The sequence below is a fragment of the Apaloderma vittatum genome, unplaced genomic scaffold (genome assembly GCF_000703405.1).
Source record: "Apaloderma vittatum isolate BGI_N311 unplaced genomic scaffold, ASM70340v1 scaffold42245, whole genome shotgun sequence".
Lineage (NCBI taxonomy): Eukaryota > Metazoa > Chordata > Aves > Trogoniformes > Trogonidae > Apaloderma > Apaloderma vittatum.
In genome coordinates, this window is record NW_009718431.1 from 32,860 (window position 1) to 46,958 (window position 14,099).

The 14,099-nt window shown below is 42.9% G+C and overlaps 1 protein-coding gene and 1 non-coding gene across 2 annotated transcripts; both read right to left on the reverse strand.

Annotated features, from left to right (window-relative positions):
- Positions 1-3,766: 3,766 nt before the first annotated feature.
- On the reverse strand, positions 3,767-13,881 carry TSEN15 (TSEN15 tRNA splicing endonuclease subunit). Its single transcript, XM_009870240.1, has 3 exons — positions 13,806-13,881; positions 12,452-12,587; positions 3,767-3,971 (listed from the first exon to the last, which is right to left on the reverse strand). Exons 1-3 carry the CDS (start codon positions 13,876-13,878, stop codon positions 3,767-3,769), a joined length of 414 nt encoding a protein of 137 aa, XP_009868542.1. The 5' UTR covers positions 13,879-13,881.
- TRNAI-GAU lies at positions 11,580-11,654 on the reverse strand. Its single transcript has one exon. It is a non-coding gene; the product is annotated as a tRNA-Ile (tRNA).
- Positions 13,882-14,099: the final 218 nt, after the last annotated feature.

Below are 14,099 nucleotides of genomic sequence, written 5' to 3' on the forward strand. Positions count from 1 at the left end.
GCAGTAAGAATACAGCTTAAGAAGTAAAACAGGAGGGAGATGAAGAAAAGCACCCATCTCTTAAAGGAAGGGATGGGAGGGGCTGGAGAGTTCAACGCTATTGCTTTAGCCTTGCAAAGCTGATGAGACAATTAAAATGAAGGTAGAACAGGAATAAGGAAAGTAGAGGTGAAAGGCTATTGAGTTTGAGAAAGCTCAGTCAGTAGCGACTGAATTTATCTCAGTTTATTTGCTTTGGCTAATGACTTCAGGAAGCTTAAAACTATTGGGTTATAATGGAGGACTGAAAGAAGAGATCCTGTGGAAAACCTTGTCCAGCTTTAGAACAGGTTACAGGAGGAGACCATGCCTTTCTTCTAGTGATTTCTGAAAACCAGAACTGTTGTGTAGGGATGCCGAGACAGGATCCTGCTTAGGGTGCAGTTTGGAAGCAACACACCTTCATCTGGTCATTTGCTTGGTCACAGCAATGCCAGGGACTGCGCTGCTACCATGCAGGCGAGCCCTGTCAAGCAGGCACAGGTCATGAGCCACAGTTTTGGCGTCCTTTGTTCACCTAGCTGATCCATGCACAGCCACAAAGGTGTGGGTGACTCCTTGCCCAAACGTACACACGTGCTTCTTCTTATTCAGCGTGGAGAAGCGGCAAGTTGTGGTAGCTGCTAGCTTTGGGCAGCTCTTTGCTGCAGCGTGCGTTTCATGGCCGCTTCTCGCAACCACAGCTCCTCTTTGTGCATCTGACAAGCCTTCCTACTCCTTGACCGGTGTTTTTTTGTGCAGAAAATGTCCTCTGTGTGTTGCAAACAGTCAAGCTGAATACAGGGCAGTTTGGGTGACAGTGCTAGTTAATGCCTCAAGGAAACACAATTTGCATAAATCAAAATGGACGCTCACTTATGTAACTGGGCATCAAGTCTCACCATCAAATCCATGCCCAAGTGTCACTTTGCTTTTCTATCATTCTCTTCTTGGTGGGGAAGCTTCAATGAAAATTTCTCTCTGAAGAAACAAAAGACTGAAACAATAATCTACCAGAAAGTGATACTCTTTAAGATTGTAAAACATACCTTCTGGTGGCCAAGTGTGACCAGTAACACAAATCAAGCTGTGCTTGGCAAATAAAACTTGGAAAAAAGCTTATAAAGATAGCAAGATGTAGTCTGTAAAATCTTCTGGACTGAGCTAAGAGATGAACTTAAAGGTGTCAAGGCCAGATGTCACGGCTCATGCTTCCACAAGATGTCTTACAAATACTTAGAGTAATGTCTGAGTATTTCAGGCACAGCACCAAGATACTATGGCTTTAGGAAAGTTAATGCTCTTCTAAGGGAAGTCTTTTCTCATCTTTATTCAGGCACACCAGAGGCTCTGGTCTGTGCACTGTTGACTTGACACAGAGAAATACTTCAGTGGAATGTAAAGGAACAGCACAGCTGGCTCTGAACTTATTTAACATTCCCTTGTTTACACTGTAATATATATGGGACTAACTATGTAGTGATATTATTTTTTATTTTTTTTCCCCTCAGAACCACCACAATATAATGAGGCTGGAAAAAGGCCTATATAATCATTTCTCCGTGGGACGCATGGCAGAAATCAAAGCCTCTGGACACAGCTTCTCCAACTCAGCTTCTGAAGACTGGGTAAGAAGTTTTCAGTGTATAGAAAGCGTGGCTTAAGCTACGCTCCTCTTTCTGTGCGAAAAAATTAATGAAGTGAAGGATAAAGCCAAGCATCGGTCATCCAGCAAACTGCAAAATGGCATCGTTTCCCAGAAAATGAAGTAAATGCAAAAGAATTTGCTTTTGGAGTTAAATGTGTGTCACTGAATTCTTCAATGTGTAGCATTTGTTTACAGTCTTCACACAAAACTAGCTCTTTTCCAGCACATACTCATACAGAGGGTGAAGTATTTAACAGCTTATAACAAGGATGAATTACCTGGTGGTATGTAGCCTAGCAAAGCTTAAGATTTACTTTATGGAATAAGCAGTAGAGTACGCAAAACATTGATGTTGAGGTCAAGCACAGCATGTCAGGAGTCAGCACACAGGTACCCTTTTAAGGCAATATGGCATCGGACCAAAATAAAATTACATTTTACTTCTCTGAAGGGAGCAAGACTGAAAAAGAGAGAATTTTTCTTTGCATTTCTCCGTGACTGAAGCCCACAGACGCATGGTTTCCCCGGGCTGTACAGGAAAAAAGGCAACCATTTTGTTTCTGACCGCATGAAAACATATGCAGCCTCACGTATGGCTTGTCCAAGTCCTCTAACAGATCAGGATATGCATCCATACAGCTGTAACCCATCCAAGCTCAGCCTAGGCAGGACCAGCTTAATAGCTGAAAACAAAAACTGCCAGAAGAAAACCTTTCTGAGTTAGTATTAGCTGCCAAAGCTCTCACCTCAGCGAACCACAGCTCACATGCAAGGAGCAAGTGGTAAGAAACAGTACCATGGTAATGTACAGCAGTGAGAAATACTACCAATAAAAAGATGAAAAAAAAATAGCACTACTGCAAGAGACAATGTCAGAGACTTGCTCACATGCTCACTGTAGGTTCCTGGATTAGCGAGGCTGCGATGGGCTCAGCAAAGCACCTGAGCAGGCACAGCAGCCTGGTCGTCACAGATTAACGAGCTCCCCAAATCAGCATGGTCCCTATGGGTGAGAGTGTTAGTGGCAAACCTGATAAAACCTTTTGCCCAAAGGTGCCTTGCAGAGTTCTGGGTAACAGCACACCCTTCCTCCCCGAGTTTGTTGGCAAAGCTGCGAGGGGTGAGTGTGTGCTGCAAGCCCAGAAACACCCCGTGAGGGCTGAAGCCTGAACGAGCCAGAAGAGCAGAACCTGCAAAATACTGCAGGGTCAGCACCCAAACACAATGCCTGACATCACATGGGGTGCGAGGGCTTTCCAGCCCTGGGCTCTCCCTGCTACACCAATTTGCTTCCCAGTGTATTTGGCTAAACTAGGTTCAACCTCCACAACCCTAAAAATACCCACTCTAGTTGTAGGGATAGTAAAGCTTAAATGGTCTTTCTATTGGAGCTTGGTTATTTGGATTCCCTCCCATTCTCATACTCTCATGCGTTCAGTTACATGGGTCAAGCTACCCTGGGGCAACGTGTTCAGGTGTGGTTCATCCAGTCATAACTTCCCTCCACGCGAAGGGCTGGCCTCTGCTTGCAGCCCTTCACACAGACCCAGAGAGGCCTCTTTACTTGGCAACATTTCGTGTGAGTAGCCTCTGGTATCGCTACAGTCAGTTTTCCCTTGGCAGAGAAAAATTGACAATAAGGTATTTCTGTGGAAAAGTCCCTTCTCCAAAAGATGAGGAAGAAAGTAAGCATTCAAAAGTGTAACCTGGGAGGTAGCATGAGTGCTTCTGACAGCGTTAAGACAAAGACACTCTGTAAACGACAAAGCCCTCAACTCAGTATCAGTACTCCTGCCAGAAACCTACAGCATGGGTAGGGATGTGTTGATTCTGTTATGTACCTGCACAGACATAAAGAAGAGACTAGCTTTGGAAGCATCTCATATTTATTAGTCAGGAGCAATCTGTCTCAAAGCATAATCCACTTTATACTTTAAAATGGCATTTTATCATACTGCAGCTGCACAAGCCTCCATTCTCCCTGAATGGAGGCTTGATATGCAGAAGGCAGACTTCAGCACACTACGTATTTACATACACAAGTTCCTGGGTTTGTTTAGGTTCAAGGACAGCAGTTCAAGTAAAGTCTGTTTGTCTTGATCATTTGAAAAGCTTCTTTCTTTTCTTTCTCCACTGTTTATTGTCCTCGTCTTCAGTATCATCAGGGGGATCCGGTATCACAAAGCCATCAGTCATTTTATAGTAGACTACTGTGGAATCTGACTCAACTATGGCCAAGGTAACTGACAGCGGGGTGTCAGGATCGTCTTGCGGGAGAGACGCTTTCTTCAGGATTTCTCTTATCCTAGAAGAGGAAACAATCGCTTAGAAAGGAATCCACAACCAGCTCATGATGGCACAAAGGCAGAAGTGTACCATTGCTGGTTTTATTCTGACTCGTTTTATTCAGCACACCTTCACTAAAGAGAGTGTAATATCTGTTCTAATAAAAGGTCAGAGCTGTATAATCAAGCAACAAAAATAACAAAGACTCTTATAAAAATATACTCAGATATATCTCTGTTTGAAATGGCGCAAAACATGCTTCTAAGCTTTGCTTAGGTGTACTGCTGTGCGTATGCCTCAACCATCCTTCAACTACCACAACCAGCATGGCAGTCTCTAATGGCCTTGTTTTTATTAGATTAAAAAAAAAAAAAAACACAAAACAGCAAACCAAACAACTTTCTAATTGAATAGCACATGGTGTTCAATTAGAGAACAAAATAACTGAGGCTTGTTCCATCTGTAAAGATAAGTCTTTCACTCTCTGCACTACAGTTCTCCGCCAGACTGTGAAAAACCCAGGAACCAAAGCCAGGTTTCTCTACCTCCCTGTCTAGACTAGAAGCCACAAGACTCATGTTCTTCTTCAAGACAGTCGGCGTAAATAACATCTTCCTTAAAAATTCAAGGCAAAGTTATGCAATTTTTCCTGTTCAGCTTATTTGAAGAACAACGTGCCAGTTGCTTTGCAGTTCAGAGCCCAGGACAACACTGATTCCTGAAGTCCTTATACTGCTGTTCCAACGGGGGAGCAAGTATTGAAGGAGTGCAGTGCTCAGGGCAGAACTCGCCACGGCAAGCACTTCCCCAGCCAGCTTTCTCCCTCGCCTAAAAGTTGGGTGCAAGAGGCCTCATCTGGGATTGTCAGGACAGGTTACGCTCTGGGGAGAGGTGAGCTGTGCAGCAGGAAAAATCACCCCTCAGATGTCATTCACCAGAAAACAGGCGTTTCTGAAGCTGGGCACTGCAGTTGAAAATAAGGTTCGCTCTAAATGCATCAGCTTTCAAACTTAAATCATCATCTTCCTTCCAAACCTCTTTGATCCTTTAATAAAAGCCAAATGGAAAGCGGCAGAGAATAAGCAGCAGCCTGGAAAGCCTGTGTTACTAAGCCCGTGGCCCTCTTAAGTATCCATCTGTGTTCTGAACTGTTCATAATTCAACTTGGCTAAATTCAGTAGTGCCTTTTCTTTTGCTTTCACTACTGGCCCATATATAATGCAAGGCAAGGCAATACAGTGATTTTTTTTTTTCCACTCAGAACCACCACAATTTCATGCAACAGAGATACTAAGGCCGTGAAAAACCATATTCTGGCCTTCCTACCATCAGCACATTTCCTAACAAAAGAACAAATAATCCTAGGAAAGTATTCCAGGTGTCCTCCCAGACATGCTACACAGAGAATCAGAGAACTGTTTAGGTTGGAAAAGACCCTTGAGGTCATTGAGTCCAACTGTTAATCCAGCAGTGCCAGGACCACCACACACGAATAACAAGGATCCACTTGTCCCACCTTGGTAGCTCGTGCCTGGAGCAAGCCAGGGCAGAAGCTCCTTCCTATCGTCTTTACCAGCTGTCACCATCTGTCTTCCTGCTCTATTAGGAGGGTGGATCCAACAGTGAGGCCTTAGATCTAGATTTCCCATCACTCATGATTTCTTCATCGACAGTCAAGCGCAGACATCTGAACTTTCATTTCACCACATTTAACATTTAGAAGATGCAACAGGACCCCAGAAGTGGCCAGGTCCTGACAACAGATTAATGAGATTTATTTGCACCCAATGTTTTCCACTGCACATGGGCAATCGGTCTCTATCGCTGTAAAGAATTACAACTGCAAATGCAAGATTCTCCTCTAACCCCTCTTCTCAACACAGGCAGCTCTGAAACAAGGGCGCTCATTCATGCATACCACAATGAGCCATCATGCAATGCAGCACATCTGCAGATCAGTGAGAGGGTATCTTTTAAAAGAAATAAACTTCGGAATTCAGGAAGTTGTATCAGACGCCTGTGTTTCCTCTCCTTCCCTGAAGGCACCACTGTTGGGCTCTGCACCCAGCGTGCTCACAAAGTTTCTCTATAGCAGCTGACATTTCAAAGGAGTCAAAACATCTTGGGGTTTGCTAATTTTTAAAGATTAAATATTGCAGGAAAGGTATAGCTTTTTAAATTCTTTTGATGTATCTAACAATGCCTGTGGGGGAAAAATAAAGAAAAGTGAGAAGTGTTCTTGGCCTTCTGAAATTCAAAGGAATGCATGTTTGACCTGCTAAAAACAGCAGGAAGCCTTTATTTCAAGAGATGCAGCTCTCTAGGCTGCCCATCTCACACAACAGCTGCATTCAATGACTAAATGAAGTCCTAAACAAGAAGGCACCTTCTCAGGATTTATGCTAGTGACTACCTGGTAAAAAATAAAATGCATCTAGAGCACCAAGAGCTCACAGAACAATCAAGTGTATGTGCTGCTGCATGCACAGTAGGAAGTCTATGGATTAAAATATCCCGCAACCACTCTCTTCCCTTCTGTCCCGCTCCCCATGAAGAAAAGCCACTGAACGTTAGAACAGGCAATACTGAAGCTTTAGGTTTCCCCCCTAAAAAGGTTCATCTCGAAGAAACACGCTGTGAAAGGAAAATAATATACAGAAGCTAGGGGATGCAGACACCACAAGAAAAACTGGGAAGTTTTATTTAAATCTCATTTTTTCAGTAGATTCTCTTCTGTTGCAGATCATACAGTCCAAAGTTTTCAGAATAGCCTGAAAAACCATCTCTAAAAACTGATGGCGTCTGCATGTTCACTGCAAGCTAGGATCCACTCCCACCAAGACAAATACAATAGGATGAAGCCCTCAGTTTCCACCTAGGAAGCAAACTCACCTTCACCTCATATTGCAGGAGATTAAAAGGATTTAATCTCAAACACTGAAGGAGACACTGTTATACAAAAGTAAAGAGCTGGCATCAGAAAAAGGCCTTTAGAAAAAGGCTTTCCAGATACTTCCAAATTACAGCCAGTTGGGATTGCTTTTGTAGTTGCAAGAGCAGGTTCACCTTACTTAACATCCTCCAAGAATCATTGCAGCTAAGATGACAGCACAATGAATGGCATCCTGCCTTTACTGCTGCATTCAAGCTAAATGACAACAGTGAAAACTTACCTGGTATTCTACTGCTGTTGCAATGAATAGCTTAAAAACAAACCAAAAATCCCCACCCAAAAAAAAAAAAGAGGGAAATTTTCCATCTTTCTCTCATCTTAATTTTGTATTAACAAAAGTCTTTTGTACCAGGGAGGCCTTCAATACACATCAGAAATCTGTACCATCTCTCCTAGCGATCTGCTCAAATAACATTGCCCTTTTCGCTTCAGAGAACTTCAGGCAACTGTAGCTTGAAGTCTTAGCTGACTGACCAAAAAACTAAATGAAAACAGAATCATAAACAAAAGATAACATAGACAGAAAGTTTTGTGTTGAACAAGAGTTTTTCACTGATATAGCCCCTGCAGATACCTCTGAGCAGCAGTGGAAATGCTGACAGCTCAGAGTAGTTTTACGGAGGTCGCATAGTGCTCCATTGAGCTGAAATGGAACTCCTGCCTTCCCCACCATAAAAGCCAAAGGCTTTCAATCTGCCCTTTATATTTGGATGAATAATTCGTTGCAGGCTTGGCCAGCCCCAACAGCTCCCTCCCCTCCACACAAGGTAGGGCTGCAGAGTCAACACAAGTTGGGCTCTGTACCACCAGACAGAGATCATTACTCTGTGCATCGAAGCGCGCCATTGGAACAGACTTGTTCAGATCGGCCCTGACAAGAGAAGGAAGGCAGAGGAAACCTCCTGTAAAGCACAATACCTTGAATTTAGCCAGCCCTACAAAAGAGGCGCAGCATGGCTCACCATCAGGAACGCTGCTCCAGGCATTGCTGCCTGCCCTGCAGCTAACTTAGTGCTGTGAACTATGTGGGAAGAAGCACGTGGTGGTGGCGGGAGAAGACGCAACTGGACACCACCGTTTCCTGGGATTTGTTTCCAAACTACAGGAACATGGGATGCTAGAAGAAATGTATGTTTTTGTAATGGGAAGAACAAAAACAACCACCACATAGCTTACTGGACTAGAAAAGGACTTGAAACACCACGGAATATTAAGTCCTTCTTTCCACGGAAGTTGAAAAAGAAAACAAGACAAATCATGCAAAAAGGTGGAATTAGAATCCAGCAAAGTTCTACAAGATACACCAACTGCAGGGTGTTCATTCATAGTACTGCATAACTGACTCAGCTGTAGGAGCCACATCCATCTCTTTTAAATTATTAATAGTTTGAATTTAGAAGCCATTAATTACATTTTCAATGTGTTACTTACTGTATGAGTAAACTCAAATGCTTATAGCAGAAGAGCTACTGACAAAACTGTGAAGAGGATGCAAGATAAGGAGCATGTCACTCTTCCAGCACATTTAAAATAACAGTGCTTCTTACAAGCAAAACATTTCAGATTACAGCAGGATCTGTTTCACAAACTACAGATTTTGAAGGGGATAAATTGCTTCCACTCCTCAGATTTGCTTCTAGGGATGCCTATCAGCTGTAAAATGAAACATCGATTAATTAGTTTTTCCAAAACTAAGTTATTTTAACAGCATAACCCTTTCCCTCTTAGCCTAAGCTCTGCAGTCTCTATAACCTCATGCAACTGATTTCATCCTTCATTCCAACATTCGCATACAAAAACAAAGAGGGCAGTGACATATCATTTAATCTTACAAGTTATTAACATTTTGCTTAGACAATGTTATTTGTCTAGGATAAGACAGCGTGTAATTCCATTAGATCCGGCATCTGACTCCCTGGTCCTTGGAAGGATCAAGGCTTTCAATACCATCCAGTAAATCCAGCTGTGAACAGTGAGAGCTCTCCTACGCTTGCTAACCTTGGTTTACCCAAGTCATTTCTGCCAGCTCTGAAGCAAGACTACCTGTATTTAACTGCTTCAGCCCCTTTGGAGAGCCACAATTCTGAAACATGCTGACAGTTGGGTACTTGGGGTGCACTAAGGCAGTAGTGAGCGGCAAACCCAGGGGACCTATGAATTCATTCTGCAAGTATGAATCACTCCTAAATTCAAACATGAGGTTCTCCAAACCCCAGTCAGCTGTGTGTGCTTGAGAGAGTGGTCCAAGACAAAGAGAAGTTACATCTTATTCTCTACATCTTTACTGAAGGAAGATTCAGGAATCTTCATTTTAAGAGCACGTACACACAGCATGAAGCCACTCCTCAGACAGTATGATACTACTGTTTGTGTCGGTGGTCAGTCTGCTCCAAACTCCATGATTTTGTGATTCAATGAGTTACTGTGTAGCCTTACACCAGCAGGCAGGATGATCAGCTTCCATCAAGCTGTTTGTTGAAGCGGATAGCGAGCTCAGTAATCAGGACAGCTTTTTGCCTTAGGCAGTTAACTGTCATGCATAAACTGGACATGCTGAAATCTTACAACAGGCTAAAAAAAGACATTAAACATGTTATTATTTTGCAGGGCACTCAGATTTATCATTTGCTTAGGTGTCTTGCTGGTAATTTCCACAGTAACTTTACTATGGCCTTTTGAGGACAGACTCCTGTGAGTGTCAGCCAAGCAGGAATCTTCAGGAGACACCTGGGAAGGCAGAGCTTGGCTGAAGCAGCTCTGAGAGGAAAATCACCCCAAACTGCTCATAAATGTTGCCATTCAGTAGCTCCTTTTGCAGTTAGCACACTTCCAGGTCCAGCAATGAGGACAGAACATTTTTGCTTTCCCACTTGCCTCCAATGGCTTACTTGCAACATTAGGGGAGCTGCATTTCCTTGTACTCATAACTCTACCTTTAGCAGGTAACATAAAAGCCCAAAGAATTGCTTTGAACAAAACAACAAAGCAGCCAAGCCCAAAAGCTTTCCTGCCTACTTATAGCTTGATAAGTTGAGAAAATACCATTTAAGGCATCAGATACCTAACAAACCTCTATCAACCACAACAAAAAAAAACCATTCAGCTCTGTCAGAACAGAGGCGGTAGCACTGTAATACTGTTTCCAACCCCTTTTTATTAGCGCCTCTCTACATCACATAACTTTGAGCTACAGTTATTGTCTATACCTCGTTTTATTCCTACTGTTCCATCAAACAGGCCAAAGAGTTGATTCTATCCTTTCTTTACCTTTACGAAGACAGACCAGGGCTCTCTAATCAGTGGTGACCTGCTGATGAAATCCCAAGCATGCATATGCACATGGACTTTCAGTAACGCAAATACAAGCAAAAAACCGATCTTCCTGCCTGACAACATCTATGGGCACTGAGCACATAAAGGCTGTGATGAACTCACTTGACATTACAGCCCAGTATTCAGCTCATTTTAGTGACAGTACGCTCTATGTGGTTGCTTCGCAGCAAAACCCAGTCACAAACTGTACTTTCAATCAATGTGACGCATTCACTCTTTGCTTCTCTAGCACACATCCTCCCAGTAATGGATTCCATCCGCAGTGGTGCCAGAAGCAGAGCAAACAGTATCGCCACAGTACAAACAAGTCCAGAGGCTCCAAATGAAAAGCTCCAATGAAACAGTACAAGATAGGACATACACATAGCGCAATGTCTCACTGTCATTAAAAGGCAATCAGAACATACCTGCTGGCGTTGATCCAACACCGGGAATCAGTTTCCAACCTAGGTAGAAGCCTACTACATGAAACGAGCACAGCAACTCACACATAGGCGTAATGTTTCAAGTCTCACACCCTAATTTGCTGCCTCCCTTTCCCACCTAAAATCTAGTGTGAACCGTGAATAGCAGTGTGTCCCTTTCACACACATAACAGCAGTCTGCTTCTTGCAGAGATGCTGAATGACACTCAGCATTTCATCCTGCAAGACTTCCCAGCAGCTTTCCTCTGTTGGGAAGATCACGTCATATTTCTCTGTAAGACCAAAGCCACAAGAGTGATTGACCAGCATTTGCAAACAGGAGATTTTTTTTTTCAGCACGTAGACAGTACTCAAATCCATCAATATTTAGGAAGTCATTTTCTTCCCTCTCACGCTCTGAGGAAAATACAAAGCAGAATTAAGATGGAAGTCTGTCTGGAAGAGACCAAATCAGTCACTTCTAAAACTTAAAAGAAAAAAAAAAGGAAAAGCCATAGCATGTCTGAAACGTGATTCCTGGAGCATACACATACACATGTCTGCTTGCTAAGTGCAACTCATTAGCTACATACTACTGTGTCAGGCTGCCACTCGCAGAGCAAGAGGATAGCCAGCCCTGAGCACTCACTCCTAGCAAGAGTAAAAACAGAAGAAATTGAAAAATCTGCTACTATATGATGCAGCTGAAATAGTTCACATCTTCAGAGGCACGACAGGAAAGAATGGCAAATACCAGCAAGAGAAGGCAGCCATCATCAGAGAGTAAATCACACTGTGTGTTTGAGTCTGCTCAAAGGGCCACTTAAAATCACAGAATCACAGAATGGCCTAGGCTGGAAGGGACCTTAGAGATCATTTTAATCCAACCCTCCTGTCATGGGCAGGGACGCCTCTCAACTAGATCGGGGAACACATGGGGACCAAGCAGGGATTGAACCTGCGGCCTTGGTGTTATCAGCACCACGCTCTAACCGACTGAGCTAACCGGCCCCCAATAGACTATAAAGTTACCAAAGCAGAATTTCTCTAGGCTGCAAGTATTTGTAATATCACAAATTCATAGCTGTGCTGTCCTCCTCTTAAGTACTTAGTCTTGCATGTGTAAGGAAAGTAAGTAAAAAAACCACAGCTCAAGAGACAGTTACACATTAGACACAAGATAAGATGAGCTTCTGGTTGAAAGTAGCCAAATTATACTTTCAAAATAAAAAGCAAAGCAAACCAAACGCATCAGGCTTACCCATAGATTCGACAAATAGAAGAAAAAAAGTTTATTCTTGAACAGTTCCGAGAGGATTTCTTTCTTTCCTCTTTGGTACGTTAAAGCTCAGTGACACAAGAAGTATTGCCTGATTTCCCAGACTAGAAAAAGGCAGCACAAGAATGTTCAAAACATAAACTGTGAAAGTCTTGTATTCTAACTGTCTCTCAAACACATACTTTGATATTCATTGTTATCTCCAAGAGCATATGCAACTTCTAAACAATACGAAGTGTTTATCAGCAGAAGTCAGTTGCTGTGGGAAGCTCACATCAAAGGCGCAGTGCTTTCAGAGAGGGAGAAGCAGAGACTGACGCAGCTCAGAAAACTAAAGAAATCTCAACTTTGCATGTATGTCTGCAGCACCCAAAATAACTCTGCTCACAGGCCAAGATACTGCTTTCTTCTGATACTCCTTTGTTTCCTCTCCCTTTCCCCCTTGACTCAGTCATCAGGATCCTGTTAAAAGATCTCTTCTTCATTTTATCTTATTGGTAACAAGAGCCAAACACTGATCACATCCTCACCTCTCATGGCTTAACGATACATGCACGGGTACTGGCACCATCACTTGGAAATGGTCCTGTTCTCTTTCACGTGCGTGTAAACATACGAGTTGCAGTTCTGCTACTCCGACATGCTTCACTTCATGCCAGTTTCTCCCTAGAAAGGTTCATCAATGAGAACAGAACACAAAAATGCAAGTTTAATCATTCAAATACTAAATTTGGCATTTAATTTAATGTCTTAGTTTCTCTTTTCCCTCCCTCTCCTCAAAGTACATTTCTCATGAGGGCCAATTACTCCATTCGACTGTTCAAGTTCCCTTTCTGAGAAACAATTCTGTTAAAAAAACCCACAGGGCCAGTACTAGTGTGCTGACTCCAGAGCTACATTGATTGCTGGTGAATAGGGATCTGACAAAGCTTCATTTCAAAACGGCAGAAGATAACAGAAAGCATCTTTGTCATCTGCAGCATAAAACTGTAATCAAAATTTTAACTTTATCAGTACCCTAAACTGTGAAGCAGCGAGTGCCAAAAGCATCATTGTTGATGTTCTACAGTTCTTCCCTTCTGCTTGGAGGGATCAGGCTAAACATTTTGGTTGCAGAACTACAGGAGCCTTCTCTTAAAGCCTATTAGGGCCTTTTCTTTGGAGGCATAACAATAACAGACATGGTGCTTTCTGGCCTGTAAAATCCCTCCTGCCCCTGACCTTGAGAACCACCAGCCTCATTGAGAAACCAAAGTATTTTTATTAGGCTGGCTGCCAGCTTACTGTCCCTTTTCAGCAAAGCCAACTTTGAAGAATTGCAGGTAGAAATTTATATATCACATAATTCTGCTCCACTCCTACAAGATACCAGAAAGCTACACTGCATTTGTGATAATTATGGCCACCAGACTTCCAAATTATCTTTTTTCCTATATGAATCCCTGCCCTTTCTAGAAAACAGCATCCCAATCAGGCCAGCACACATCAGCCATTTGCTAAATACTACGACTTAGTAACTCTAACATTAATCTACAAGGACTCTATTACCAACATGACCACTGGAGTTGTAACTTCACCCTTCTGTGTTCATTCTCCTTTACCTACTCCTCTTTTGCTCTTTTTTCCATGCTGAGCGTCTTTGCCCTGGAACACCCGCACCTCTGACTGCTGGACAAATCTTCATAAAGGCTCCGGGTAGGCATAGGACAGAAATCCTCAGTGCCAAAATACCACTTGTTTCTTAGGTAGCCACCACTGCATGGCCTCTCAAAAAAGAATGCCAAGAGCTTTGTAGGAAGGGTCCAGCTAGAGCATAAACTTCCATAGCTCCTAAAGACAAAATATATTTGTTGGGATGTCCACCCAGTCACATCACTGAATTACCTTCTAACAGGTCCAGGTACACCATAAACGCTGCGTAGATCTGAGTACTGTCAGACACGTCAAGAGACATCATTGCTGTGAACTGAAACACAAAAAGGAACATTGGTGAAATAAAGCAGAAGCCACCGAGGCCTGAAACCAGTTTTAAGGGCAATTAAAAAGCAAGACTTGTTTTCTGACTGTATATTAGGAGCGCTTTTTTCCACATCCCCCCTATTTCAGCACTTAAAAAAGCAAGCCAAATAAACAAACGGGGAATCGCAGCTATTCCTGGAACAGATCGAGCTTTGTGCA